This window comes from Vigna umbellata, chromosome 4 (genome assembly GCF_029865625.1).
Source record: "Vigna umbellata cultivar VRB3 chromosome 4, Vumbellata_1.0, whole genome shotgun sequence".
NCBI classification, from domain to species: domain Eukaryota; kingdom Viridiplantae; phylum Streptophyta; class Magnoliopsida; order Fabales; family Fabaceae; genus Vigna; species Vigna umbellata.
The window spans coordinates 34,421,190-34,448,214 of record NC_142168.1 but is presented as its reverse complement, the minus strand read 5'-3'; the positions used below and the strand labels follow the sequence as shown (position 1 = coordinate 34,448,214).

Here is a 27,025-nt window from a genome sequence, read left to right as displayed (position 1 = left end):
AGTTTAACAGAGATTTTTCTTTTATATATGTAATATGTATATTTTTGTATATATTCATTTTTACTCTCTTTTTCTAATAATGATTCTTTTTTAATTAAAAAGAAGAATACTTTATATTCCCATATTCTAAGAAGTGTTTTCTATATGGTATCTTTAGATAAATTTTAATAATTAGTAAAAGTTATTCTGTCAAAGTAAAATAAATTTAATACTAGACTACATAAACAATATAATGGTGCTAAATTCATGACATTTTAAATGGATAATCTCAAAGAAATTGTACTAAATTACATACAATGTTGTCAAATAAAAATATATAATTCAGTAAAAATGTTATATTCGAATATTTATTTCCATTGTATCACTAGTATTATTTGGTTTTGCTTTAAAAGCAAAAGTTTCTATGAAAATATATAAAACAATATAAAATTAAAAAATAAAAATATAATAATTTAATTTATAACATCATAAGGACAAAAAAATCAGCCTAATTTTAATTGATTAAAAAAGCACACTAATTATATACCTCTAAATCATTGCATACCATTTTATACATTGGACAATTCCTATCTTCTTTTTTTAACTTAGGTCTGCTTAAATTTATTTTTATAAAATATAAATATATTAGCATTAAAAACACTTTAATAGAAAAAAAAATTATGTTATTTATTTATTCACTTGTTTTTTTCCCTTTTTTTTTCATTAAGAAGTTATAGTAATAGGAAAAAAAATTAAACGTGTCTTGAGAATTTTATTCCCTAGGTTTTTCTTGTTGCTGTTTCTCCATTCTTCTCATTTTCCTTTTTTTTCTTGAGATAATATGTATTACTTAATTTATATTAACTTAAATGTAATTAAGATTAGTTAATTTTTACGTTAATACTAAAATTAAATTCCCATTGAGTGTGTACAAATTTGAAGAAACAATCATTCTCTTGATTTTTTTTTAAACCTTATATAAGAATGTTTCAACTTTTTTCTATATAATATGTTTTACATAAAGTACTTGAGAAGGGAGAACTAAAATTGAAACAAAATGGTATAAAGATTGGAATTAACGATCCTTAAATGCAGTTACTCTCACATAAAAAATGTATGAAATCTACATTGAAAAACCCTTTAAGCATTGTTAAAAATGTTAGAAGAAAAGTTATTTAGTACACCATAAACTTTGATTTTTATCTATAAATAACACTTGTTATAAAGAATTCACTGGAAGAAATGTATAAGGGTAAAAAGAATCATGAAATGTTTTTAATAGAAAAAATATATATTCATCAATATATAATTCTTTTATAACTTTTTTTTATTCTGCCCAATATATATTGAAAGACAATAGTAAAATTTTAGAAAAACAACACTTTCTTTCTTTTGTAAAATGACAAAATTTCAAACTAAAACTTCAAATTACTTCAAATATTAAAGAGTGACAGGGGAAGCTAGGGGCTGAGTCCGACAAAACTTGACATGTCGATATCTTACAAAGATATGACTTTTGAAACTTACTAGCTGTCCAAGATTTGAGTACAATGCATTAAACCTTAGATTCTATCTTCATTCTCGTCATTTTGCACAAAAAAAAAAAAAACGAACCAAGAACAAGGAATGGAAATTTGCATGTGAAAATCATTAAGCAACAATAAGGGATGAGCTTTTAGCATAGACATTTCGTGTTTAACAAGCTATTTAACTGAGTCTATTTCATCGTTCATCTATTCTTCCTCTCTCCCATTTCTTCTTCAATGGTTTAGTTGAAACTCCAGAAGGGGCAAAACAACTCCCTAAAACGGAAATGATTAACCTAACATCATCACAAAACGAATTGGAAATGGAGCAATATAGGATGCTAATTTTAAATTTGCAGTCTACCTGGTTAAGTTGTTCTCACCAAGATACTTTCAATTCTGTTTCTGACAAAAGAGAATGCTTCCCAAAATTGTAAATGTGGCAAAGTCCACCAGCTACCAAGAATTCCAACTAAAGTGAACTTTTGATCTCTTACTTCAACAGCAGCCAAGCAAAGAAGCTTATAGTCCTGCACTTCAACTTTGCTGGCATATAGTGACTGCGGATGCAAACCAAGAGTAAGATCTTAAGATTTGTTTGATTCTCTGCTTATTTTGTGTTTAAAAGATATTCCTTTCTGAAACGATTCCACACTACTCAGTAGGCAATTTCAAATCCAAAATCTATTAGGTTTTGAAAATTGTTTACAAAATAAGTGTTTAAAAAAAAAAGAAACAACTCAGAGATGGTCTCTCATTCCCTTGTATTTTTTCAAGTGCTTTGCTCAAGTGCTCAGGAGGCAAATTTTTGGAAAATAAATTTGATTCGAGCAATCAAACACTATCAAATGTGTTCAAGGGACAAATAAATCTTATAAATCAGGAAACTGTTTCTAAAGACAAAGCAAGACCAAAATGTCCTGTATTTTGACTTCAATAAACATATGTATTTATAAACACTGCAGATTCAGAGTAAAAATATATGATATCTGTAGTATCGTCAAACATGAATGCTAGTTTGCTGGAACAAACAAAATTTTAGGGACCTCAATTTGCTTTCTGAAGGCCTCAGATATGAAAGAAAAACGAACTGGTTTCTAAATAATATAATTTATGATTGAGTGCCACAGGAACAGTAACAGCAAAAGAAATTCCACTATTCCATCAGTTTATCATAAAATGATAAATATGAGATGGACATGCACCTTTAATTTAAGAAATCGAGCTTCTTGGCGCATACACTTTTGACACAGCTGCAATATACGAAATTATAATTAAAACATTGGTCAAGCAAAATATAATCATATAAACACTATCAATGTTTAAAAAAATATATCGTTATTCAAAATAGAATAGACCTAGGGATAACACTTAAGGCCACAAAAATTCTTACAAAAATGGTTGTCACATAATGAAAACTTGAGTTACCCAATGAATTATGTTCAAGAAACCAAGTAGAAAATCTAAAGGTGGTTGGAAGTTGAAGGAAAAAAACTACAAGATAATTCAAGTGCATTCTTTAGTTACACCAAATTACTAATGCAGCAGTGTCTGACCTGTTCAACAAATACATAGACGGAGAAAGGGTTGGGTTTTGTGCTAAGGAGGAATAAAGTAAGTTTAATGCAAAATATTGTAATTGAGTCATCCAAGTTTGTCAACACCGTGATAAAGAAGAAAATAGGAAGCCAAAATTTTCTAGCTAATCTCCACAAATATTGTCCATTTTCTTCCTCCTCTGCAAGGTCCTGTAATTCATGATCATCCACCAATGCATCCCCAGCTACATGTAGCAAATCAAAATAGTCTTTTGTTAATGAAAGTAAAAAACAGAAGTGAAGACAGTTTCTAAGAAAAGAAACAGAAAAGCAAAAGTACATAATACCAATCAGCTATGCAGCTCACCATCCATGGCGTGAGCTATAACTGGTGCAGATATGATCGAAACACCTAGAAGGGTTCCACTGCAAATGTAACTGCCTGGAATATGCAAGAACAGCATCATGGGACATAACAATTGATCAGAAGGGTGTGTCAACTTTCAAGTCTAAGATATTTCTTTCGGTATCATCACTTAAAATCAAATCAATAGCACTTGCCAGACACAAGAAACTTGTCAAATTAACCTAAAATTAAGGTAATAAAATGTTGGCAGTTAATTAAAATTGAAAAGTGATGAATAGAAGAGAGCAAGAGAATGCGTCGATTTACCAGAAACGCGGAAATTACGTAGGTAATTAGCAGCAACATTAAGAGGGGAAAGAGCAACGAAGGCGCGTGGAGAGAGCGAGAGTGGGAGGTTCTTCGCTTTCAGTAGAGTTCTCAGCGAAGCGAATTTCAATTTACTGTAATCTGAATCAAAGATTAGAAAAGAGAAGAAAAATTATAACAAGAAAAGAGAGAACAATGGTTGAAATCGAAAGAGAAGAAGAAGAAAGATACTGATTGTAGTAGTCAGAGCGATGTGATTCATGCGAGATATTGAACAAGAAGAAGAAGAAATGGGAACGCAGAATCCGAACAGAGTGATCAACTTTGAAAGCTGTGTTTGGCTCTTCATTTTCTTTTTCTTTCTTTCTTTCTATCAGCAGTAGACCATATAGTCATGCACGGAGAACACTATCAGACAAATTTAATACTATTTTTAATTGATATTATTTAATTTTATTAATCATCTAATAAAAAATATTCAATACAGATAAAATCTCAATTAGTTAATTAAAGATGATATTATTATTATAAAATAAAATGATTAGAACTTATTTATATTTAAATCCGTGTTTTTTTTAATTATAATTGAATTCGAAATATTCCTACTTTAAAGTTTAACACTAAAATTTCTCAACACTAAGGTTAACAAAAAATGTATATGCTTATTTCAGGTAAATTTAGTCTTTTTTTTTTTAAGTATTACAATGATAAATAAGAGATATTATAAGAGAAAAGATAAATGATTTTAAAAGAATTAAACTAAACATAATGCGTATTTTTGGAACATGTATAGAGAAACTTTTACATTACTGTTAAATACTGATACAACTTGGAGTAAGAAAAATAAAACATGACATCATAATAAATATATAACATAACATTGCAACTTGATCTGCATAATTGATGATTTGCCATTGCAAATTATTCCATCTAACTGTATTAAATATAATCAACTTGACTACATTTGGGAAACATGGCATGGTGGATAAGAACAATTTTGCTTTCAAACGAGAAGAATGTGCTTGAGCAACCACTGAACAATCGACTTAATGGATCATTGGCAGATTTGGAGACTAGATCTTCCCATTTGCTGCATTGGCTCTTGGAACTGCAATGTTTGACCTACTAGAATCCACATATAACCTCACTGAATTCACAACTTCAGAACAATTGCAACTCAATTTACAGATTCCTTGCTTCCCAGGTTCATCTAATTCAGAAACAGTATTCAAAAGAATCTAGTTTCACAAACTAATAGAGCCTGCATTTTCCAGTCCCTGCACAGACTGAACACTCATCTGCATCTCCAGCCACATGCTTTATGCAGTGCTTGATTCTATCATTCACAACATCCTGCAGCACAAGATCGTTAAAGTTCAAAATGACATACACAATACAAGCCTGAGAAAAAGAAGAGAATGCTCATAGAGGACAGAAGCATGGGAAAAGCTCTATTGGCGACAGAAAAACTACATCAACCATTGCTATGGCCACAACATGGTTAGGACACTTTGAGAGAGGATAGTTGAAATCTTAAGCAAATTTTAGCGTGTTTGGAATTTCATCCAATACATACGCTTAAAAAACCACAACAAATTAGATACTTTACACGCAGAATTTACAGAGTCTAGGTTCCAACAGATCGTAAACTTTATAAAGGGTAAATAAAGATGCACCAAAATGTTTAACAATTCAATCAGGGAAACTTATTATACATACGATAGTTGTATCATACCACAAGCAGTTCATGTAATCCGAGGGGTGCAGTTACAATGTACGACACATCTGGGTGTTCCTTTGCTGCCTCAGCGCTCAAGGAAGGAATGTCCTGTGTAATAGTGGCGTTTAAATTTTTTGCCTATTTTCTATCCTCATGAAGTCAAAGGATCATTTTGACAATTTATAGAAAGGTATGAGTTTCATGTAGACCTACCTGACTCCAATGCCTTCCAGGAGAGAGAAAAAAGGGACTAACAATAATTCTATTTGCACCTTGTTGAACGCAAGATTGAAAAGCATCTCTTATTGATGGCTCTGCTAACTCCTGCAAACGTATAATACTTTTATAAAGCATAAAAAATTCGGTCCATAGTTACAATTTTCTCAAGAAATGACATGTCTAAATGCACGGAGAATTTTTGTGTTATTACTCTTGCAATTTCTAACAGTTAGATCTAGATTCCAGATCTGACATGAAGAAAAGTCAAGAAGCTCAACTCTATTACCTCATCAATGAAAATTATGTTTTATTGTGCATGCCATACAGCTCAAGGAAAACCCTAAAAATCCTAAAATAATGCTAGACTAATTGACATGCTAGAGAGTGCTTTCAAGACCAAAGAGGCCTTATTCTAAAATCCAAGCAAGAGATGACAATTAATAAATAGACTGTAAGCTACAGCAGATTCAAGTATCTATCTACAATCATTCATATTTCATGTTTTATCTTAATATACTCTTTCTATGCTTGAAATGATGAAAAACTCAACAGATTGTAGAAAATTACCATGTGAGCAGGCTCCACTATCTCATAACCAGTTTTATACTTAAATATCTCCACAAACTCATCTGACATTCAAAACAACACAACATTTAGACATCAAATTAAAGCATTCCTGGTACATAATCAATTTCAGAAAACATAGATACGTAATAGATGGGTTAGGCTTACTAAGCATCAAATTGGACTCTTTGCGACGCGAACCATGATCCACAATTATCACTGCATCTCCACGACCAACTGCACCAGAGTTTTCACTGAAGCCACCATTTGGAGTGCTCAGACACAAAAATCCACTCAAATTTCGAGGCTTGGAAGAACAGCAGATAGAATTTGATGACCTGATGGGCAGACATCTAGGGTTTGTTCCAGTTTCATTTGAAGAAAAACTGTAGCAGCAAGAACAATGGCAATAAGAGAAAGGGGCAAAAGGAGAAATTTCGGATGTTGTATACAAAGAGAAAGAAAAGGGATACCCCAAAAAATTAAGAATTAAAGCAAAAAGTACCTACAGAAGAAGGCATAAGATTGAACTGAGAGAGACTTCATCAGAATAGTTAATCACAAGAAAGTCAACAACACTCCTGCAACAAAGAGAGACAATAATCAAAATTTATAGCTTCCACCATTCTTTACTTCAGAAAATGAACTAACACATTAATAAATGACAACTATGCCAAACAGACAAGTTTATATCAAAATCACTTCGTTTATAATCTTAAACATACTCTTCCATTAACAGGAAAAAAAACCTAGTTTCACAAAATGTTAAAATTAATTTATGCAAAAGAGGGTTTTTGTTCAGATTAACTTCTCTAATAGATAATTCTTTTACTAAATAAGTTGATTTCAGTTTTACAATCATCATGCTACATACAATTGCGAATTTCATTCATTCAAATCGAATACCTAAACACAGAAAAGAGAGAAAGAGAACGAACCTGACAATGGCAAGGAATGGCTACCAACATTCCCGCGGTTGCGAAAGGGGCGATTCTACCTATGAAATGTTCCAATACAGAATAAACTATATTATATTATAATATTATCCACTCTATTTAAAAAATATATTATTTTATTTGTAAATAGAAATGAAATAAAATAAATAAATAATAACATGTCTACTCTATCTATCTTCTGTAGTAACATGACAAATTTGTATTCTTATCAGATTTTTTGTTGTTGTTGAAAATTAATATTTTAAAAAAAATATTGAACATGGAAACAACTTTAACTTTATTTTCTTAGTTAACAAAAATAATTAAAATAAATAAATTTGATTTGTTTTACTAAATTTTAAACTTAAATTGTAGTTCCTTAGAAAAAATAACTTTTAGTCATAATTATACGAACGTTTGACTATTAGAATTATAAAAGTTTAAGATCAGAGGCTAAACCATTTTTTGAAACCGAGGGTAATTTTATAAAGAAGTATAATAATTAAATAAAATGTATAATTAAAATATTGTATTTATATTTAAAATAAAGTAGTTCACCTCATTAAAAAAAGCGTTTTCTTATGAAAAATAATCATTGCATTATTATTATTATTCTTATTTATAAAGTACGTATATGATGTAATCTTTATCAATAAAAATAAAAGGATAAATATTACATAAAAGTAAAGACCAAATATACAACACGAAATAAGTTTTTTTATAAAAGTTAATTATGCATAATCTAAATTCTTAATTACACAAAATGGGTATACTTTCAAATTGCATGGAGTTTTGAATAAATGTATATTGATAAAAATATTCAAACTTTTAAATTTAGAGATATTTAAGTTGGGTTGTAATTTATAAATTGTTTATACACGTTGTTTATAATTTATACATGTTTAGTTGTGTTAGAGAAACTTGAACTATTAGTCATAATTATATCATCATTTGACTATGAGAATTATCAAAATTTAAGATTGAAGACTAAACCACTATTTGAATCAAAACCAGAGTAATTTAATAAAGAATCATAATAGTTAAATAAATTTTTTGATTAAAATCTTATATTTATATTTAAAATAAAGTATTTTAGAAATGGAATTGTTGCTGGATAACTAAGTCCACCCCTCTATTTGAGATAGTGTTTGTGAGACTAACCAAGCCCATGAATAAGGCCCAACATTATCATATACTTTGGGCCCTTACACTATTTTCTTTACTGAATGTTGATCATGAGCTGTCTTTTTACAGAAAAATAAATAAATAAATTTATAAATGTTTTATTAGAATAGAAGAAATATTGCATTTACTATTTTTCTAAAAACTATTAAATCACCCTTAAAAATAAATATAAAGTAGTTAATAACAATAATTTGTAAGTAATGTGCAATGTTATTACAAAAATATTGTTTTTGAAGCCAGATTAAATGAGTGGGACTCTAATACCATTGATTTGCCAATCATTTCTAACATTTTTTATTTTTTTAATATATCAATTAAAGGATAATATTTTAGAACAAATAGTTAATGTACTAGACAATTACAAAAAGGTATATTATAAAAGAACAATTTTTTAACATTTGTAAAGAAAAGATGGAGAGCATCACTCTAGCTGATTCAGGATGAGTACTCCCTCCAATTATTTTTTTCTCATTTAAGTTCTTTTTCTTTCAAATGGTCTGTCTTTTACATTTTTTATAATAATTATACGTTTATTTATAAATTCTTAAATAAATTTTCACACTAATAATAATGGTTGATAGCATTACCTATTTTAGAACGTTCTCTTTTATAGTGTATCTAACATTGCATTTTAACCATGTTCAACTACTAAAAAAATATCACACATTCAATATACAAAAAAAATATTTAACTCAAATAAATATATATATATATATATATATATATATATATATATATATATATATATATTACAATTGTTACTACCGAGTAGGTTAGATCGACCGGACATGCTTGAGTCACTATTGAGTAGGTTAGACCGATCGTCCAAAGACGATGGAAGTGTTAATTAGACCGACCGGGTACGTAGGGGCGGTGGAAGCCGATCATTCCCGATCGGACGCAAGGATAATACCCGTGAACTATTCAGCTGTTTGCTGAAGACAACCCTTGAATGTCAATGAATGCATAATTAATGATGTAACGATCACTGTCGAGCAGTTAAGGTGGACATTGATCGTCATTAAGAGGTAAATTAATGGGTGATATTCCTTGAAACCCTATAAATAACAATTGATGGAGAAGGTAAGTTCTCTGATTGTCTGATTTTACTAGACTTGCGGAGATAAATTCTGATTTGAGCGTCGGAGTGTTTCCTGCGGGTCACCCCCATTTTGGCAGTGAAAGAGGAGGATCCAGGTGGTAAGACAGGAACAAGGAGGACCGATCGACGGAGGTGGAGCATTCTCGAGCGAAGGTAACAGGAGTTTTTCTCGTCCCCTTTCAGCAGAAACAACAATTATTCTAAATATAATTATAATACCAAAATATATGTGTAGTGATATTTTACAACTGAGAGTGTTATTATACTAAAAATAAAAACAACATAATAACGTCATACTCTATATTGCACCATCATCACCATATATATGATTAACATACATCTTCATCTACTCAAATTATCTAGGTAACAATTGCAAAAGATAAAACAAACAAAGATAGAAAAGTAAACTAATGCTATGTTCGCTTAGGATGAAAACACTATAGAGGTGTATTTGTGCAGACAGATCGAGTGTTAAATTGTGTTTGCTTGAGTAAAATTGAAAAGAATGAGAGGTGATGATCTATGAGATTAGATGAATTTTCATTCCTCACATATGTGCTTGGATTTGAGGGTATCGAAGTTCAAAATTAAATTTTAACCTCTAACAAAATAAGAATGACATGAAAACTTATGCATATGTGGACGATGTAATCGATTCCAAAACAGAGGGAATCCAACTTTGATGCAGGGTTCAGGACAACTTCATTTATGATCATAGAAGGGCCTTCAACTTGAGGGTAAAGAGAAATGACGAACCTAGTACCTTGACGAGTCAAGAAGCATAGAAATGAGGGAAAGAAGACAACCCTTATAACAGTTTAAGATACAACTGAATTATGCATGGAAAATGTAATGGAACATGGTTATAGATGTAACCCTCTCACAAAACTTTGGAATTGATTCCATCACTTTGAAATCGATTACGTTTCATGCTATGTCCCTTAATGATGAAACTAGCTATGTCAATTTAGTGATTTGTTTTCGTCGCATTTTTTTTGTTAGAGATTCAACACTTTTTGCCATTTTCTTTAGCATCACTAAGATTAAAAAATAGTTATGGACCAAGACAATTTTACAAAAGATACAACAGCGTAATGATTTAATATAAATCAATTTTACAAAAATAAATTCAATTAATGTCAATTAAAAGAATTGTTATTGATATTAACTAAAACTAGCATTAGTTATCTTAATATATTAATCTAAAGTCTAATAAAATAGTATAATTAAGATGAGTAATCAATTCTTTTATTTTAAATGTAGTGATATTAATAATATTTCTTATTTTGGAAAAGTTTATTAAAAAACAATTTCGATCAACATAAACCAAAAACATTGTGAACTAAATTTTTATATTATTTAAATATAGTTTATTTTAAAATAAATTTTACAAATAATAATAATTCAAATACTTAATTTAAACAACAGAACTATAATTAATTTTAAAAGTTTAATTGTACTATTCATATAAAGTATTTAATAATAAAATAGTTTAAATATAATGTAATTTTTTTAATTATAAACTATTCAAATCCATGAAAAAAACAATACACAATTTTATTATTTATATAAAGTTTAATTTTATTATTCATACAAACTATCAACTATCTCTATATAAAGGTTCGTATGAAAAAAAAAACTTAAAAATATTCAACTCTCCTTTTAAAATTGATTCATGTAAATATTTTCATAAGGTGATAAATAAAAGGGGCCAAAAAACTAGTATTAAATTTGTCACGAGTAAAATAAGCAAGAAATCATATCCATGAGTATTATAGAGAAAAATACAAAAATCAATCTAGTTTTTCTTGTTTTTTCTCATGTCTCCGTTAAGTTTTCCATTGTACAATGACTTACTCCTCTCATACGTGGGTCAACCAAAATAAACTTCAAAAATCAACATTTTTCCTTCCAATTTAAATAATATAACATAATAATTTTTAGTCTTTAAATTTTAATTTAAATTAAAATTTGTTCATATTCAAAGTTTTAATACTATTTAATATAAATTTTAAAAATAAATAAATATAATTTTTTTGACTTAATTGTACTAAATTTTTTATATATAAAATAATATTTTATTTTAATATTTGAATTATTTATATTATTTTTGAAATATTTAAACTTAAAAATTTAATATATAAAAAAATTAGCATCGTTAAAGTTAAAAAAAAATATTTTCGTTTGTTTTTAAAGTACGAAAACTAAAATGTATAAAAAAATTGAGATAAAAACAAATTTATCAATTTGAAAAAGTTTAAAGCTTTAAAATATTAACTAATATAATATAGTAAAAAGTGCAAATAAAAGGTATTTTTATATTATTTTCTCAACATGTATAAGAGAAACATGAAGGAGGAAGTAATTAATTTGGAAATAAACAAATAAACAAACTTAATATTTTGAAATTATGAATCAAATTAAAAATAAAAAAACAAAATTATTATGATTATAGAAGAATGAAACCTACCTATTATATAACATGGAAGTGAGGGAGAAAGCATAAGACAATGATGAGGTGAGTGTAGGTAGGTCCTGATCCTCTACTCCAGTGTCATTATATACTATCATTGCTCTCTGTTTCTCCCTCTGTCACACCTTTTTCTATTATTAATTAATTAATCCTTTCTCAATCAAATTCAATATTCACAACTTTCATATTTCCCCACACCACAGATACTTTTTCTGCCAAATTTACCATTTTCAGACCCCTTTCATCAATTTTTCAAAACTTTATCATTAGTTCTACAAAATATCAAAATTATTATGCAAATTAAAAAATAAATAAATCACAAGTTAACCGTTTTTTAAACATTTGACAAGTTTAAATATTTTTTCAATTTCAAATTATCATAAAAAAATATTTTTTATTTTAAATTATACATTATTTGTTTCAAAAAGTTATGTAAACCATCATTCAACAATTTACAATGGAAATAGTTTTTTTTGTAAATCATCACTCAAAAGCCATATCCGAATATTGTATTATCTTTCAAATTTAAATTTATTAAAATAACTGGATCAATCATCATGTATATATATAAAGTAATATCTATTTTGAAATTTAAAATTCTTATAATAATTTTATCTTTAGAAAACATTTCAGAAATTTTGAAAAAAATATATATCTAATTTTTTTAATCTTAAGTTTTAAGCTAAACAAAACTATTAAACTTATCGGAACATGTTATAATTTATTTTAAAACTTTTGTTTTCTATATGAAAGATATTTCAGACACTATCTGTTAACAACTTACTTGATATAACTTTCAAAAAAATATTCAAAAATAAAATAATTTATAAATTTAAAAATAAAATACAGATTTTTTTGACACATTTATCTCTAAATTAAATCGGTCTGACACTAAAATTTGGAATAAACTATACGAAAGGATTTAAAAATTGAGCATTGATGCTGAGTTGCGTAGGACGTAGGACCCGTATGCAAGAGGACAAAGGGCATTTGTGTAAATAAACATACCCAAATTTGTTGTTGTGGGACAGAGCAGCCGCCACAGCCCGCATTTCGCGGGCTACAAACATCGTTTCTGTCTGTCTTCACCGTTTTGGCGCCAACTCGCTTTGCTTCAAATTTTCACGGGCAGTTCGGGCAGGAAATGACTCAAACCGCGTCATCACAGCCGAAATAATAATAAAATATTGTATGGGACGAACTTCTAAGCTAAACAAATATTGTTGAGGATTCAAAATATTTTTTATCTTTAATTAAATATTTTGTTATTTAATATTTTTACTAACTAAATAATTTGATTATTATTCCCATTTTTTATCTTTAACTTACAAATTAACTTATTTTATTAATTGAAAGAAGACAAGAAAAAAACAAAAGTAAAAATTATTTAATAAAATTTTTTTGTAATAAAAATATAATGAAAAATACCTAAATTTATAGAATATTCATAACTTAATTAAAATAAAGATTTTAGTTATATAGAGTATCATGATAATACATACAACACTAATGATATTTTACATTCATTTGACACACAGTATAAAAGTAAAATATATGACACATTTTCACATTCATTTAACACACAATATAAGAGTAAAATATTTATAAAAATATAAAGTTTTGTATTTTTTTAAAAAAAGTAAAATAAAAAATAAATAAAAATAATGTCAAAAAATAAATGTAAACAAATTAGGTGTATCAAATAATATATTTATATTTTACATCTAACACATTGATTATTTATTTTTAGGAAATTTTAGGTTTTACTTATTCATAATGTTATTAATAATTTAAATATATTTCTTTTATTTGTTAAATTATTAGTTAATCCCAAGAGATTTGAGTTATGAAATATTTAAGGCTTAATTACCTACTTAGTCCCCATGTTCGGAGGTAATTTGCTGTTTAGTACCCGGTTTTAAAAATGTAGGCATTTGATACCTAATGTTTTGAAATTTGTATCAATTGAATCCTACCCACTTAACGCCGTTATAAATCTAACGTTTTTCTGACTGTGTATGTGATTTGTGGACGAGCGTTTGTGGACGAGCGTTTGATAACGCTCGCCCTGTGGATGCAAGTACGTTCAGTGGACGCTCGTCCAGCGAAGCGAACGCCCAGTCAGGCAGAAGAGGACGCTCGTCCAGCGAAGCGAACGCCCAGTCAGGCAGAAGAGGACGCTCGTCCAACGAAGCGAACGCTCGTCCATAACCGCTCGTCCACAAATCACATACACAGTCAGAAAAACGTTAGATTTATAACGGCGTTAAGTGGGTAGGATTCAATTGATACAAATTTCAAAACATAGGTATCAAATGCCTACATTTTTAAAACCGGGTACTAACCAGCAAATTACCTCTGAACATGGGGACTAAGTAGGTAATTAAGCCAATATTTAAATATGTATGTAGATATTGTTACATCTGAGAAGGAAAAAAAGAGTAAGACGTGATGAGTATGGTATTACGTTGGTGTTGGGTTCCAAATTTAGAATATTTGATATGCTTAGGATTCCTTAGAGACCCATGTGTATCTGTCTCTTGTACTCTCTTTCTTTCATACATTGGATTCCTTCTCATCTTCTTCCTCTTTTTTCCACCATTTTTTCTCCTCCAATTAATACTTAACACTTCTCACTTTTTCTTCTATTTTCTTTTATCATTATTTCTCCAATTAAATGCACCAAGTATCATATTCTCTCTACCATATCTTCCACCTACTACCCATCAACTTTTATTTTCCTTACAAAATTCAAACCACTCTTATTTTCCACCTTTAAAATCAAAACAAAATTTTTAAATTTAAATTCCAAATTTTAAACACTAAAATAACTTTTTTCTAGAAAACCAAAATCAGAACTATGAAAAGTTGTAAGAGTTAAGAAGAATATAGTTAAACTTTGTAAATATGTTTTTTTCTTGTCCATTACCTTCTTGTAATAGTTTTATATGTTTAGAGTAAAAGTTAAGTGTAGTTTAATTTTTCTTTTCAATTTTTTAGACATCTTTTGAAAAGAAAAACATGGAAAAACTTCGAAACTCTAAAACAGTATTTCAAATACAATAATTAATTCCAATAATATTATCTCAGTAAATTTAAAGGACTAACTGTTAACATTTTCACTATGAGATTTTTAATACCTATTTATGTGTGTGGTAAGATTGAATGAAGAATCAATTAGAGTAAAATCTTTAGTACATTATAGACTTTATAGTTACGTGAATTACGTAGAAAAGTAATCAAATAAATGCATATACTTATTAAAATAATATTTTTATATATATACTTTTTTACATTTATTTTTTACTTTTTCTTTTAAATACAAAAAAATATTATATTTTATTTTTATAATACATGTCAAATGAATGCAAATATGTTTTACTGTAAGTATGTTTTATTGTATGTTATTACGATGGAAAAAAATATTTTGATATATTTTTTTTATAATATTTTGATACAATAAAAATATTATTTTCTTACTAATTTATTATTTATTTGTTTTTGATATATTGTTATAATGATTAATTAATGTAGATGTAATGTAATATTATGATATAAAGTAGTGTTTGGAGTGGAAATGGTGTTGTAGTAGTGATAGGGAGAAAGGTAGAGTAGTAGAGTATGGACCAAGCTATGGAAGAAGAATCCATGGTGACAAGTCACAGTCACTGCAAAATGGTTGCAGAGTTAGGGTTTCTGCACTGTCATACCACACTATATGTCAAAACCCTATCTGCAAACTCTGTACTTCTACATTCATATTTCCTCTTCACTCCAACATCACTTTTTCAACCATCTTTTATCATTTTCTCTACAGCTTCTTTTTAATAACCTATATTGTAAATAAAAGAATAATGTCATTTAATGTGAATACTTCAGTATAATTCAATGTCCTTCAATACATGTTTCTTTAATTAGTAAATTTTATTTGTTATTATTTTTACCTACTTTAGGTTTATATAAAATAGAGAAAAATAAATAGATACATTATGAAAAAAAAATTCATATCAAACATGTTTATTTAAATACAAATATTTTATCCAACCTAAAATTTTGATCTACAAGATAATCACATAATATATTACTTTACATGATCTACATCATTAATAAAAAATAATAATATTTATTAAATATGCAACATACACACGGTCACCAATTACAAATTGTTTATTGCTTTAATTGAATATATCACGATAATATGTACAATATATAACCATCTAAATCAATACAATATAACATCACATCATCATTATATTTAATAATTGAACTAACTTAGATTATTATATTTAATAATTGAACTAACTTAGATTATCAATATATGACAATTGAGTTAGACTGTCTTGTTTGAACTAATTATAAAAGACAATAAAAATATGTATCAGTAGAATCTCCTCATTAAAATTTATGTAGTGTTGTTTTAATAAGGATTTATATCACTTGAACATCTTACCAACATTTAAAGAATAATTTTAAATAAAACACAAAGGTAAATCAATCTTATCATCCTAACCAGTTTAAAATTCAAAGAAGAAAAAATCTAGAAAATAATATTTTAAAAGTGATGATTTAAAAACAGTGAGATTCGACTATTTTAATATTAAATTGTTTTAATAAATAATTTTATTATAAACGAGTTTCATAGTTTTTAAACACATAATTTTTTAGAAACCACTTTTATAAAGTTATTTGACTTCTCTATAAGAATTCTCGTTTTCTGTTCGTATAATTGAATAACTAAGACTGTATGGCTGATCTTGGCAGTGAACTCTTCAATTTGAATCAATCAGTTTCTCGATAGTATAAGTTGGTTTTTTGCTCATCTTTTGGTTTGTTTTGTATTTCTTTGCATGCAAGTCTTGTATGGATGCATGTGAGTTTGAGTCTTCTATAAGACTCTCTACTAAACAATGATCTTAACGGTATATCCTGATCATGTTTCTGTTGTTCGTAGGAGTAGATATGACTTTCTATGCGTTTGGAGTTGTTTTAAGCTTTCTAACGCAATTTAGTTATCTGTCAGGTAAAAGAAGCTAAGATACCATTTATTTTCAAGTTTTAATGTGATTAGAAATGTGTGTACATGTTTAATGGTTTGTGATTGACTTATATTACTGTTTTTGGTCGATGAAATCGTTGTTGAAATATATTTTGAGTTTTTAAAAGAAAATATTTTCTATATTTATTTGAAAAAGAATTTGACTTTCCAAATTTAATACACAAAATAAAACTTCATCGCTTTTTAGATTTTATGTTTGAATTTAAGCAACAATAAACAGCATGTGACTTTAAGAATTATACAGACTACTTTAAAGATAAATATTGATAAAATTAAAGCACATTTTAAGAGAAATTAATTTCAAGAATAAAAAACTAATCAAATAAACATCGTGGAACTCAAAGTTAAATTGAGAATATATAGTATGAACAAAACCAAGAGAGATTCACGAAATAAGATTTAATGAAGATATATATCGAATAAGTGATTACAAAAAGAAAAACACAAAGAACTCGAAGAATTGATAAGTCAAGCTAATATATACATAAATATGAACAAACCATAAAGTTTTTTATCGGTGTTAAAAGATTTGAGTATATTATGTCTACCTTTTTATACCTCAAAAATAATATATAAATGTCCTATTTTATAGACCAAATTCGAATATTATTTTACATCATAAACTACATGTATCAAATGTAAAACTACATTTGCACTAAATAATTTTTCTCTCAATTTACCTTTTCTCATTCTTTTAATGTCTACATTCTTTAATTTTATAACTTCTATTCCATTCACACACTTTAAAAATAACCTCTTCTTCCAATCTTTTTTTTTTTTTTATCGAACTCAAAGTATTAATCACCATTTTTTTTATATGTCTACTTATAAGAATTTCTTAACTTACTAATTTTCTTTATTTTAAATGGCAATTTTCTTCAATTAGTCGAACACATGCTCTTGATGGATAGATCATTCTAAGAAATAATAACTTATCAATATTTTTTACCTTTTCCCAACTCTTATATTTACTTAATAATATTAATAATATTTACTATATTTTTAAAAATAAATTATTTCCACTGATCCCAAGATGGTGGATCTGCCATGAACTCTCTTGCAAGTAAGCAGTAATTATATATATATATATATATATATCCAGAATTTCCAACATGGGACGCAAACGTTTGTGGTAGAAAACACAATAAATGCTAAATTTTTCAACATTACCTTTGTCTTGCACTCAAACATAATGCTTTTAATTTTTCTAGCTAATTAAGTACAAGAATAAAAAGCCCTACCCCACCAAACCAAACTACTAGTAAATAAATAAATTACCGTTAACACATGAATTCAAAGGATAAATGGGACGATATAGGGTTTATCATGAATTTCTTTTATTCATTGATAAATTGTATTATATTATGTTTGATCAGAAAATAACTAAATCTTAATTTATTAATACGTGAATTCCTTCAAATTAATCGATAGGTGAGTAAACTGATTAATCATGATTTAAATTCATTAAAAACGATTATCTTTTTTAACCTAGAAAAAAGAAAACAGGTATATTCCGTTATAATGAATAATTCAATCTTTAGTGTTGAATTTACTCATAAACATCAAAATATGTTCACTGATCATATCAATAATAGTAAATCATATCAATAATAAATAAATTAAGATTAGAAACAATCTTATAACACCACCCCACTAATAAGATTTATTGAAGAATAGAGCATGTGTGGTTTTTATTTTTGTATTTGGAAATATATTTTTGGTCCCCACAACAGAATATATAACTCCAAAAACAAAGTTAAGAGGTTTGACGATTTTGACAACCACAAAATGCAATAAAATAAAAATTCAGTCCATGATGATAAATTATAATAATTCAGGAGTTGTATCTTTAACGAAAAGGACTGTTTGGGTAGTTCCAATTTGAAAGCTACAAAAGTGTTACTTTATACTTTCTCTAATGAAAATCAGTCACTAGTATCAATTCATGCACACTTTTTCTTTTTTTATAGTTATTGTTTCAAAATTGATTAAAACCGATGATTTTATTGTATTTCATTTCATATTTAATCATATATTTTCTGGTTTTGAAGGGTCTTTGTAAATTTAAACTAATAAAAGAAAGTGATGTTATCATTTCTTGTTTTTTCATACAACATTATTAGTATCAAGTGCCATTTAAATTTGTTGATACATAATTTCTATTCAGAAACTTAATATAGTAAAAGAAAATAAGATCACATAATTTGTTATCATTTAAAGATGTATATATGTTCATGTTTGTTAAAATTTAGTAAAAAAGATAAATTTTAAAAATAAAATAGTTTTAATTTCGCTTTTAATATCTACATTTTGTTTGTTTGGTCACAAATCTTGTTAATAAACCATTTTTTATAGATTGATTTTTAAAATTTTAACCAAGTTGTTTGAATCAAACTCAAATTATATTAGTTAAACTAAAACTGATTTTCACTAAATGAAAAAATCTTGACATGTTTTATCCTATATTTGAATTAAAGTTATTACATTTTTTTTCAAACCCATCTTAAAAAAAATAATAGTTTGACACATACAAAATTTTTATATTTATTTGATACTATCTTTAATTTCTTTTTTAAAGTACAAAAGTTTACTTTTTTTAATAACTATTTTATTCTTGTTATATATGTGTCAAATGAATATAAATATATATCATTATTTCATCTTTAATATAAGATTAATCTCTTTAAAAAAACTTGGTGAGAATTTATAATTGTTTTTTAAATAGAAAAAAAATCCAAAAATATTAGTTTTTCCATCCATATAGAAGTGACATCATATGACACCTAGCACAAGCTACTTTGTAGACTCAATGGAATTTAAATTAGGGTTAATGAATGATGTGGACAAGTAGAAGCACATTTATGTATAAAAACTACAAGGTTCAATATTTTAGTCATAGCTAACTATTTTGGCATGCAATTAAGAATGTGATCTCATAAATAAATGCAACAAAAACAAAAATCTCATTAGATAAAAGAGGTGCTTCCTAGAAGGAAGCAAGGGGCAAAGTCAAAAGTGATATGAATGAGAAATTTTATTATTTTTTTACTTTAATTTTTTTTTTCCTTATAGGAAAACATCATTATGTGGTACCCATTTATGCCATGATGGTAGAAACCCCATTGCAAATCCAATTCTAAAATGACCATAATGTGGCAAAGTAAGAGCCATCTAAAATCACCACATTTACCACAACTTTGCTATGTGCTTTCTTGAAAAAACCCTAATCCCTAGAAACCCTTTTTCATTATTCAACACCAAAGAGAACCTCATATTAGGTAAGCTCCATCATCATCATCATTCTCATCAAAAACAACAACAACAACTTTTAAACAAAATCCCTTGGTCATGCCAACTGTTTCATGTTCACTCCTTAAACTAATCAAAGATTCTTAGCCATGATAGGAACCAAAAAATCTAATTAATACCTAAAATCATGCAAGCACTAAAGATGCAAGAGGGTCATTGAGATTGTTTGCTATATTTGATTAAACCATACATTTTGGAACAGTGACAATTGCATAGGATTCTAATCATCTTATGTACTTGTCTTAATTATTGTTTCCACTTGTAATAATCTGAGGAGTGTTGTCACCTTGGCTGTGGTGTGCAAGAGCAAGCTAAAGTAGGTGGGTCATAGAAAATAAATAAATAACATTGGGTGGGACATAGAAGAAGATTAAAGCAAGAGTTGCAGAGGGTGTAAAAAGGTACATGGGGAGGAACACCATTCATTTTAATTTGTCATCATTTATCCATTTGTGCAATGGTAAAATATTTCGTAACCAAAATAGTAAAACTAATTTCTGAAAATTAATCACCTAAATGAATTTTACCCTTTGTTGAGTAAAAGTAGCACGATATATATTGACATTTATTTGATACATTAAAATAATTTTAAAAGAATGAATTTTTGTAATTTTTTGAAAATAAAAAAAGTAGAAAATAAAAAATGAATAATGAATGTAAAAAATTATATATATCAAAATATCATTTTTCTTGTTTTTAATAGATTTTTATGTGTGAATAAAATAATAATTGGTATACAAACATTTATTTCACACAAAATATAAAGATAAAATGGTTATAAAAAATAATTTTTTTAAAAATAACAAAAAAATAATGTCAAATAAATATAAAATTTTATGTGTGAAAATTTTATTTCTCGTGTAAATATAATCATATTTGTATAAATCATTTTAAAGAGTTAAACTATATATCAATTTTATCACTAATTTGTACAAGAATATATTTTGCATGTGTATTTTTAGTATTAACTATTTTATGAAAATTCACAAACTTTTTGTATCCCATGATCTTAACTATTGAAAAGATATTTTCTTTTGCATGGGTAAGGTAGCTTTAGGATAGTTGGAGAATTTGACCCACCCATGTACAATATAACACGCTTGTGTTTAGTATGGACTTAGTGGAAAAAAAAATCTATTGAGTTGAAACCTAGGAACCACAAGATGTAAAAAGGAGTATGACTCTTTTTTTTAAAAAAAAAGATAATAATAATAATAATAGTAGGTAACTTTTATTTGTGTAGTTTTAGGGTAATTATTATTTACTTTAAGGGTCTACTTACAATAATTTTGTTAAATTTTCATGTTTTTATCTTTGTTTCTTCATGTTTGTCAATTCCCAAAAAAATATTTTGTTCTACAATAATAAGTAAAAGGATTAAAAATTTAGTTATTTCTTTTTATTTACATTGGGACCAAATTAAATAAATACCAAAATAAAATAAAAAGTCTTAAAAGAATTTTTGTCAATGAAATCTTAATTAGAAAGGACAGATTTTTTTTAAATGCTTGTAAAGAGAACAAAAAAGTACTTTCTTAAGATTAATAGTAGCTAAAAATGTATAACATAACTATATTTGAATTATTTGCTTCATATTTTAACATCTCAGAAAGATTTTTCTTTTTGAAAAAAGAAATTAACATGTGTTTATTCCTCAAAGCCAATTGCATGTTTTTGGATATTCTAACATACATCACCCTTGAAGCAAGAGTTGATTGTTTCTGCATAATTTGCATATTTGAATGTGAACTTGGATAAAAACTCAAATCTTTGATGCAGTTCCAAACACAAGAAAAACAAATCATCCGTTTCTTGTGGGATTTCTTGAGAATATTTGAGGCATGGTGGGAACAGAACAAAAGAGAGAAACATAATTTATGACAAAGAGAAAGAATTGAGTCAGAGAAAGTTTCTTCTTCTGCAGAAGATTTCAGATTTTGGAGTAACAAGACCCAACATGTCACTTTAGTACATATTCAGGAGATGAAAATTTACACCAAAATTTTGTTAAAACTTTCAGGTCTCAATAACTCCAACTTCTGCACCCATGTGTGTGTGACAGTTTCACATTAATGTAAACAAAAAATTAGCATGGAAATATTAGGTACTGAGAATTAAGTCCTTTTGGTCTAACACACCAAACAATTAGGTATATCCAATTGCACATGAAATGGAGCAATAAAAGCAGAGAAGAACCAACCAAACTTACCCAAAAAGGGAAACAATAGCTGCTCCAAACTACAACCAGACCCTCTTCAAAAGGCTAAAACTTACACCAAAACAGAATCTTCACTCACAGCACAAAAGGGTCACACAGTTAAAAAAGCAAAAAACACCCAATACAAAGCAAATCATAGTTCATGTTTGTCAAGTGTAAAACCCTCTCATTCTGTCACTCTACTACAGCTTATCAGAATCACAATGATTTCATTTCATTTCTCCCAAATACAAGCAAAATCTCAAGATATATTTAAAGCTTCTCATTAGTGAAAAAAGAGAGTAAATAAACTGCATAATAGTCTCTAACAAAAAATCAAAGCAAAACCTACTCAATCCTCCTTTCTGACTTCTAAATATCATTCCCTTTTTCCTTCAAACTTTATACACAAGTTCTTGTTTCTCAACCTAGGAAAAGAAGAAAGAGCAATTACAAGCATTCAGAACAAAAAAACTCACCCCACTAGAACAAAGCAGGCAATTCCAATCATTCATGAACTCTCACAAACACATACATAATAAACCATGTATGTGAAGTAATGAAACAAACACACCGTAACTTTTAAGTATGTGTTTGCAAAACTAACCATTGCTTCTTCTTTTTTTCTCATCATGAACAGCTGAAATCACTTACTTTATCATATACATATATATAGAAATTGAATTTTGAGTTCCAAATAAAAGTACACTACCCAAATCTCTCTCTTCTAAGACCTTGTTGGCTGTTAGTTGAATGAAGTAGAATCATTTGGCTTTATGGCACTTGAACACACTCTCCAAATCAGGTGGTGTGAAGAACTCTCTGACACCGCCACTGCCACCACCACATCTGGTCTGAGGTCTGCACTTCCGCGGCGCCGGCGGGCAAGACAAATTGTCGGGTATTCTTGATTCCTTAGCTGTGGGTGTTGTGGAAAGTTCTTCACCATTGTCGTCTTTGTTGTCACCGCCATTAATGCGCTTCGTGTTGATGGGTTTGAGAGACCGAACAGTGATTCCGGCAATTACCCACTTCTTGGATTCTGATTCCAGGTCAGAATGAGAGAAACCCATGTTGGTAAAAAGACGGAAGAGAAGAAGCTTGGGTTAAAGGTTACAGCTTTTGGATGAACAAGAAGAGGAAGAGGGAATAACAGAAAAGGGTTTTTCAGTTTTTGTCTTGAAGGATCAAAAGGAATGAAGAAAAGAAAAGGAAGATGATAGTGAGAAAAGGGAGTGTGAGAGTTAAATCTGAGTTTTTCAGTAGGAAAATATGAATTTTTCCAGGAAAAAGAAGAAGAGAATGAGAGAGAGAAAGGGGGTGACCGGGGTTTTACGGGCAGAGTCAATATGAGATTTTGGCGCCAAATTTTCATTGGTTTGGGCATCAACGGCTCTTTTTCCCGCCTTTGGTTTTTGGCTCAATTTCCTATTTTACCCCTTTTTTGTTTTAATTTTATTTATTTGTTTAATAAGTTTATAGGAAGTGATGCTTTTTTTAAACAATAGTAACACTAATATCGGTGTAAAAGTAATGAGTCACACGACATCGTTTGATATGGCAAACCTATTCTTGAAATATTTTGTACAGGTGTCACATGTGAAATTTTAGTTAAAAATAAACAAAGTTATAATTTTGTTTTACTTTTAAATTTATTGATTGTTGTTTCCATTTATTTATTATAAAATGAAAAATTATTTTTTCTTTATTTTTGTTTATTTTTGTTTATTATAGATTGTATTTAATTTATTTTCCAGCTACCTTAAGATTATTGCACTATAGAAAATTATTCACTATAGGTGAAAACATGTGATCATTTAATTGAAATAAAAAGGCAAATAATACATGTAATTTAAAATTTGGTCAAAATTACATGTTTTTAAATATTTTGTACTGCTTAAAAAAAGTATCTTAAGTTTATTCTGAATTAAATTTTAATTGCAATTAATCTTATAAATTAAAGTAATATAAAACTAGATTTGCAGAGGATCAACCAAGTAAAGAAAAAGACTCTATCACTGAATTGCACGTGCACCTGTCAAATTAACAAGGAAATCCAATCATTCCATTCAAAGAAGGAGATGAGGTTTTTAATAATAATAATAATAATAATAATAATAATAATAATAATATTATTATTATTATTATTATTATATAATAAAATTCTCATTTTAGAAAGTAAAGAAATCATAAGTTGCCATAATATACTAATTGCAATGTAAAAGAAATTAGATAAGAAGTATTTCCACTGAGTTATTTTCTTTTTTCATTTTGTTCTTGAAACACGAAAAAATGAAGAATACGAGATTGAGAAATTTAAACAGGTAAAAAATTTGAATAATTGTAAAATTAGAAATAAAGTAAACTATAATATATAATTGAGAGATGGTAGGAGAAAGATATTAGGTTAAAAATATAAAATAAGAGATGCATTAAAAAATGTTGTTCCACATGCCATCAACAGTTTTTTCACAAAAACTAAATTATCTAAAGTCTAACACATCATTTTAATATTCTTCTCTCATAAAGAATAAACTTGAATAATATTTAGTTTTATCTTGAAGATTGAATAAATTAAAAAAATTCAAAACTGATCAAAAATAATTTTTATTTATAAAATTAAAAATTGAAAAAAAAAATTTGGAGCTAAAAAATTTACTTTCAGCATGATAAAATATTAATAATTTTTTTCTAACATTTGATTAATACTAAATTAAAGAATTCTAACAAATTTTGAAGAAAAAAAACCTGCTTTTAAAATATTAATAAACTTAGTAAAAATAATAATTATATATATATATATATATATTCCATGCATCACACGCAAGATCTGAAACAGCTTCTGATTCTAGAACAGTGCTGACAAAACTAGAAAAACATTTACTCATAGATGAAGCAATAGGCTCAGAACCTATGTCATTCAAAAAGGGTAAACTCATATATGTCATTTTCACAGTAAAATTTAATGAAATTTTTAAAAAATTTCAAATTTTGATATATGATATATATGATTAGAATTGGTATGTTCTAGTGTTGTTGCATTTATCATATTTATCATTGTGGATAAGAAATCAATGACCACATTTATTGAATGGGTAATTTATTTTCCAAATTATTGAGATCAACAATTTCAAAATTTACAAGTTGAATAAATTGTACCTGCAAGTATAAATTTATTACCAAGAAATTCATTTTTTGTCAGTACATATAATTTTAGTTTTCTTTTCCAAATGCCAAATGAAAAATCCTAAATTCTTTCTGAAATTATTATATATTTATTAATATTATTATTATTAGGTTTAACTATATTTTTTAGTTCCTGAAAACTTTTCGGTAACTTTCATTTTAGTCTTTAAATTTTGAAATAATTTCAGTTTGCCAAAAGTTTAAAAATATTGTAGTTCTTAGACATTAGATTTGAGGGCTGAATATAATTTTAAACCTCACTCATGAAAAAAAATAACTCATTTAAATTCTTAAATTTTAGTATTTAGGAACCAACGTTTATTTTTTTTTTTCAATTTTAAGAGACTGAGAAAAATAATTTTAAATTTATAAGACCAAAACTAATTTAGCCTAATTTTTGGATTTAAAAATACAATTAAATCATATCATTATTACTATTATTGAATTCAATTTTGTAAAAAGAAACTAAATTTAGTTGAAGTAGTGAATCTTACCACAGTTTAAATTTTGAATTATTAAATTGTATTTTAATCATTTTTTTCAATTGAAATGTACAGTGAAATAAATTTTCAATATTTAGTAAAAAGTTAAATATTTAATCATGCTTGAAATCACAATTTTTAAAAAGGAATTTGTGTTTTGTAAACACACTTTGCTATTTTTTTGTGATTGGAAAAATAAAATACTTAGTTAGATAACTAAAAAATAAATGTTAAATTTGCTAAGAAAGATTAAGATAAAAATTAACATATATTAAAAAAGAATGATACCAAAATGGTAAGCTTTGAAGAGGCTAAAACCTTTTAATAAAAGCTTTGATGAATGGTAAAAATCATAACACTAGGTTGGTTCCTAGTTAACTATATATATCATAACTAAATATAAGAAATTAGTGTGAAATATGTTGGTGTTTTAAACTCAGTATTTACCCCTCAAATTGGCAAAAACAAGTATGCTAATTTAGCAAATAATAGATGAAAGTGTATAAATTTATTTAGCATGAGTTGAATTAAATGGGTATAGAATTTGATATTTTGATAAAGTAGGTACATAGCCCCCACATAATTGATTTGGCAGTCTTAATTAGAGACCAATACCACACTCCATTAAATTATACTATAAATATTACATTGATAAAATTAATTTATTTATGTTCACATTAATGATAAAAGTAATTATACACTTTAAGGGTCGGAGTATCTTCTAAAAATACAAAATTCACCTTATTAATTAAGAACAAATACAAAAAAGAAAAAAATTACATACGTTAAAAAATGAAGTCAGAGGAAGTTTATGAAATTATAGTCTTGAAAAGATACCTAATTGATCTTGTAAAAAATAGAAAAGAAAGTATGCATATATA

At 27.2% G+C, this 27,025-nt stretch overlaps 3 protein-coding genes across 5 annotated transcripts; all 3 read right to left on the bottom strand.

Annotated features, from left to right (window-relative positions):
- Positions 1-1,476: 1,476 nt before the first annotated feature.
- Positions 1,477-4,108, bottom strand: LOC124823624 (uncharacterized). 3 transcript variants are annotated; one of them, XM_047295878.2, is made up of 7 exons: positions 3,948-4,108; positions 3,717-3,857; positions 3,411-3,485; positions 3,062-3,288; positions 2,711-2,758; positions 1,870-2,065; positions 1,477-1,781 (listed from the first exon to the last, which is right to left on the bottom strand). In XM_047295878.2, the coding sequence occupies exons 1-6, from the start codon at positions 4,063-4,065 to the stop codon at positions 1,874-1,876; spliced, it is 801 nt and encodes a 266-aa protein (XP_047151834.1). In that variant the 5' UTR covers positions 4,066-4,108; the 3' UTR covers positions 1,477-1,781; positions 1,870-1,873. The 3 variants fall into 3 exon arrangements, with proteins under 3 accessions (XP_047151834.1, XP_087970166.1, XP_087970168.1); XM_088114040.1 differs by having other exon boundaries at positions 1,477-1,801; positions 1,889-2,065; XM_088114042.1 differs by having other exon boundaries at positions 1,889-2,065.
- A 398-nt stretch (positions 4,109-4,506) lies between these two features.
- On the bottom strand, positions 4,507-7,295 carry SIRB (sirohydrochlorin ferrochelatase B). The gene is made up of 7 exons (XM_047295876.2): positions 7,158-7,295; positions 6,725-6,800; positions 6,388-6,605; positions 6,223-6,284; positions 5,650-5,760; positions 5,452-5,544; positions 4,507-5,069 (listed from the first exon to the last, which is right to left on the bottom strand). Exons 2-7 carry the CDS (start codon positions 6,763-6,765, stop codon positions 4,968-4,970), a joined length of 627 nt encoding a protein of 208 aa, XP_047151832.1. The 5' UTR covers positions 6,766-6,800; positions 7,158-7,295; the 3' UTR covers positions 4,507-4,967.
- A 15,430-nt stretch (positions 7,296-22,725) lies between these two features.
- Positions 22,726-23,778, bottom strand: LOC124823616 (cyclin-dependent kinase inhibitor SMR3-like protein). Its single transcript, XM_047295864.2, has one exon. The coding sequence runs from the start codon at positions 23,547-23,549 to the stop codon at positions 23,241-23,243; it is 309 nt and encodes a 102-aa protein (XP_047151820.1). The 5' UTR covers positions 23,550-23,778; the 3' UTR covers positions 22,726-23,240.
- Positions 23,779-27,025: the final 3,247 nt, after the last annotated feature.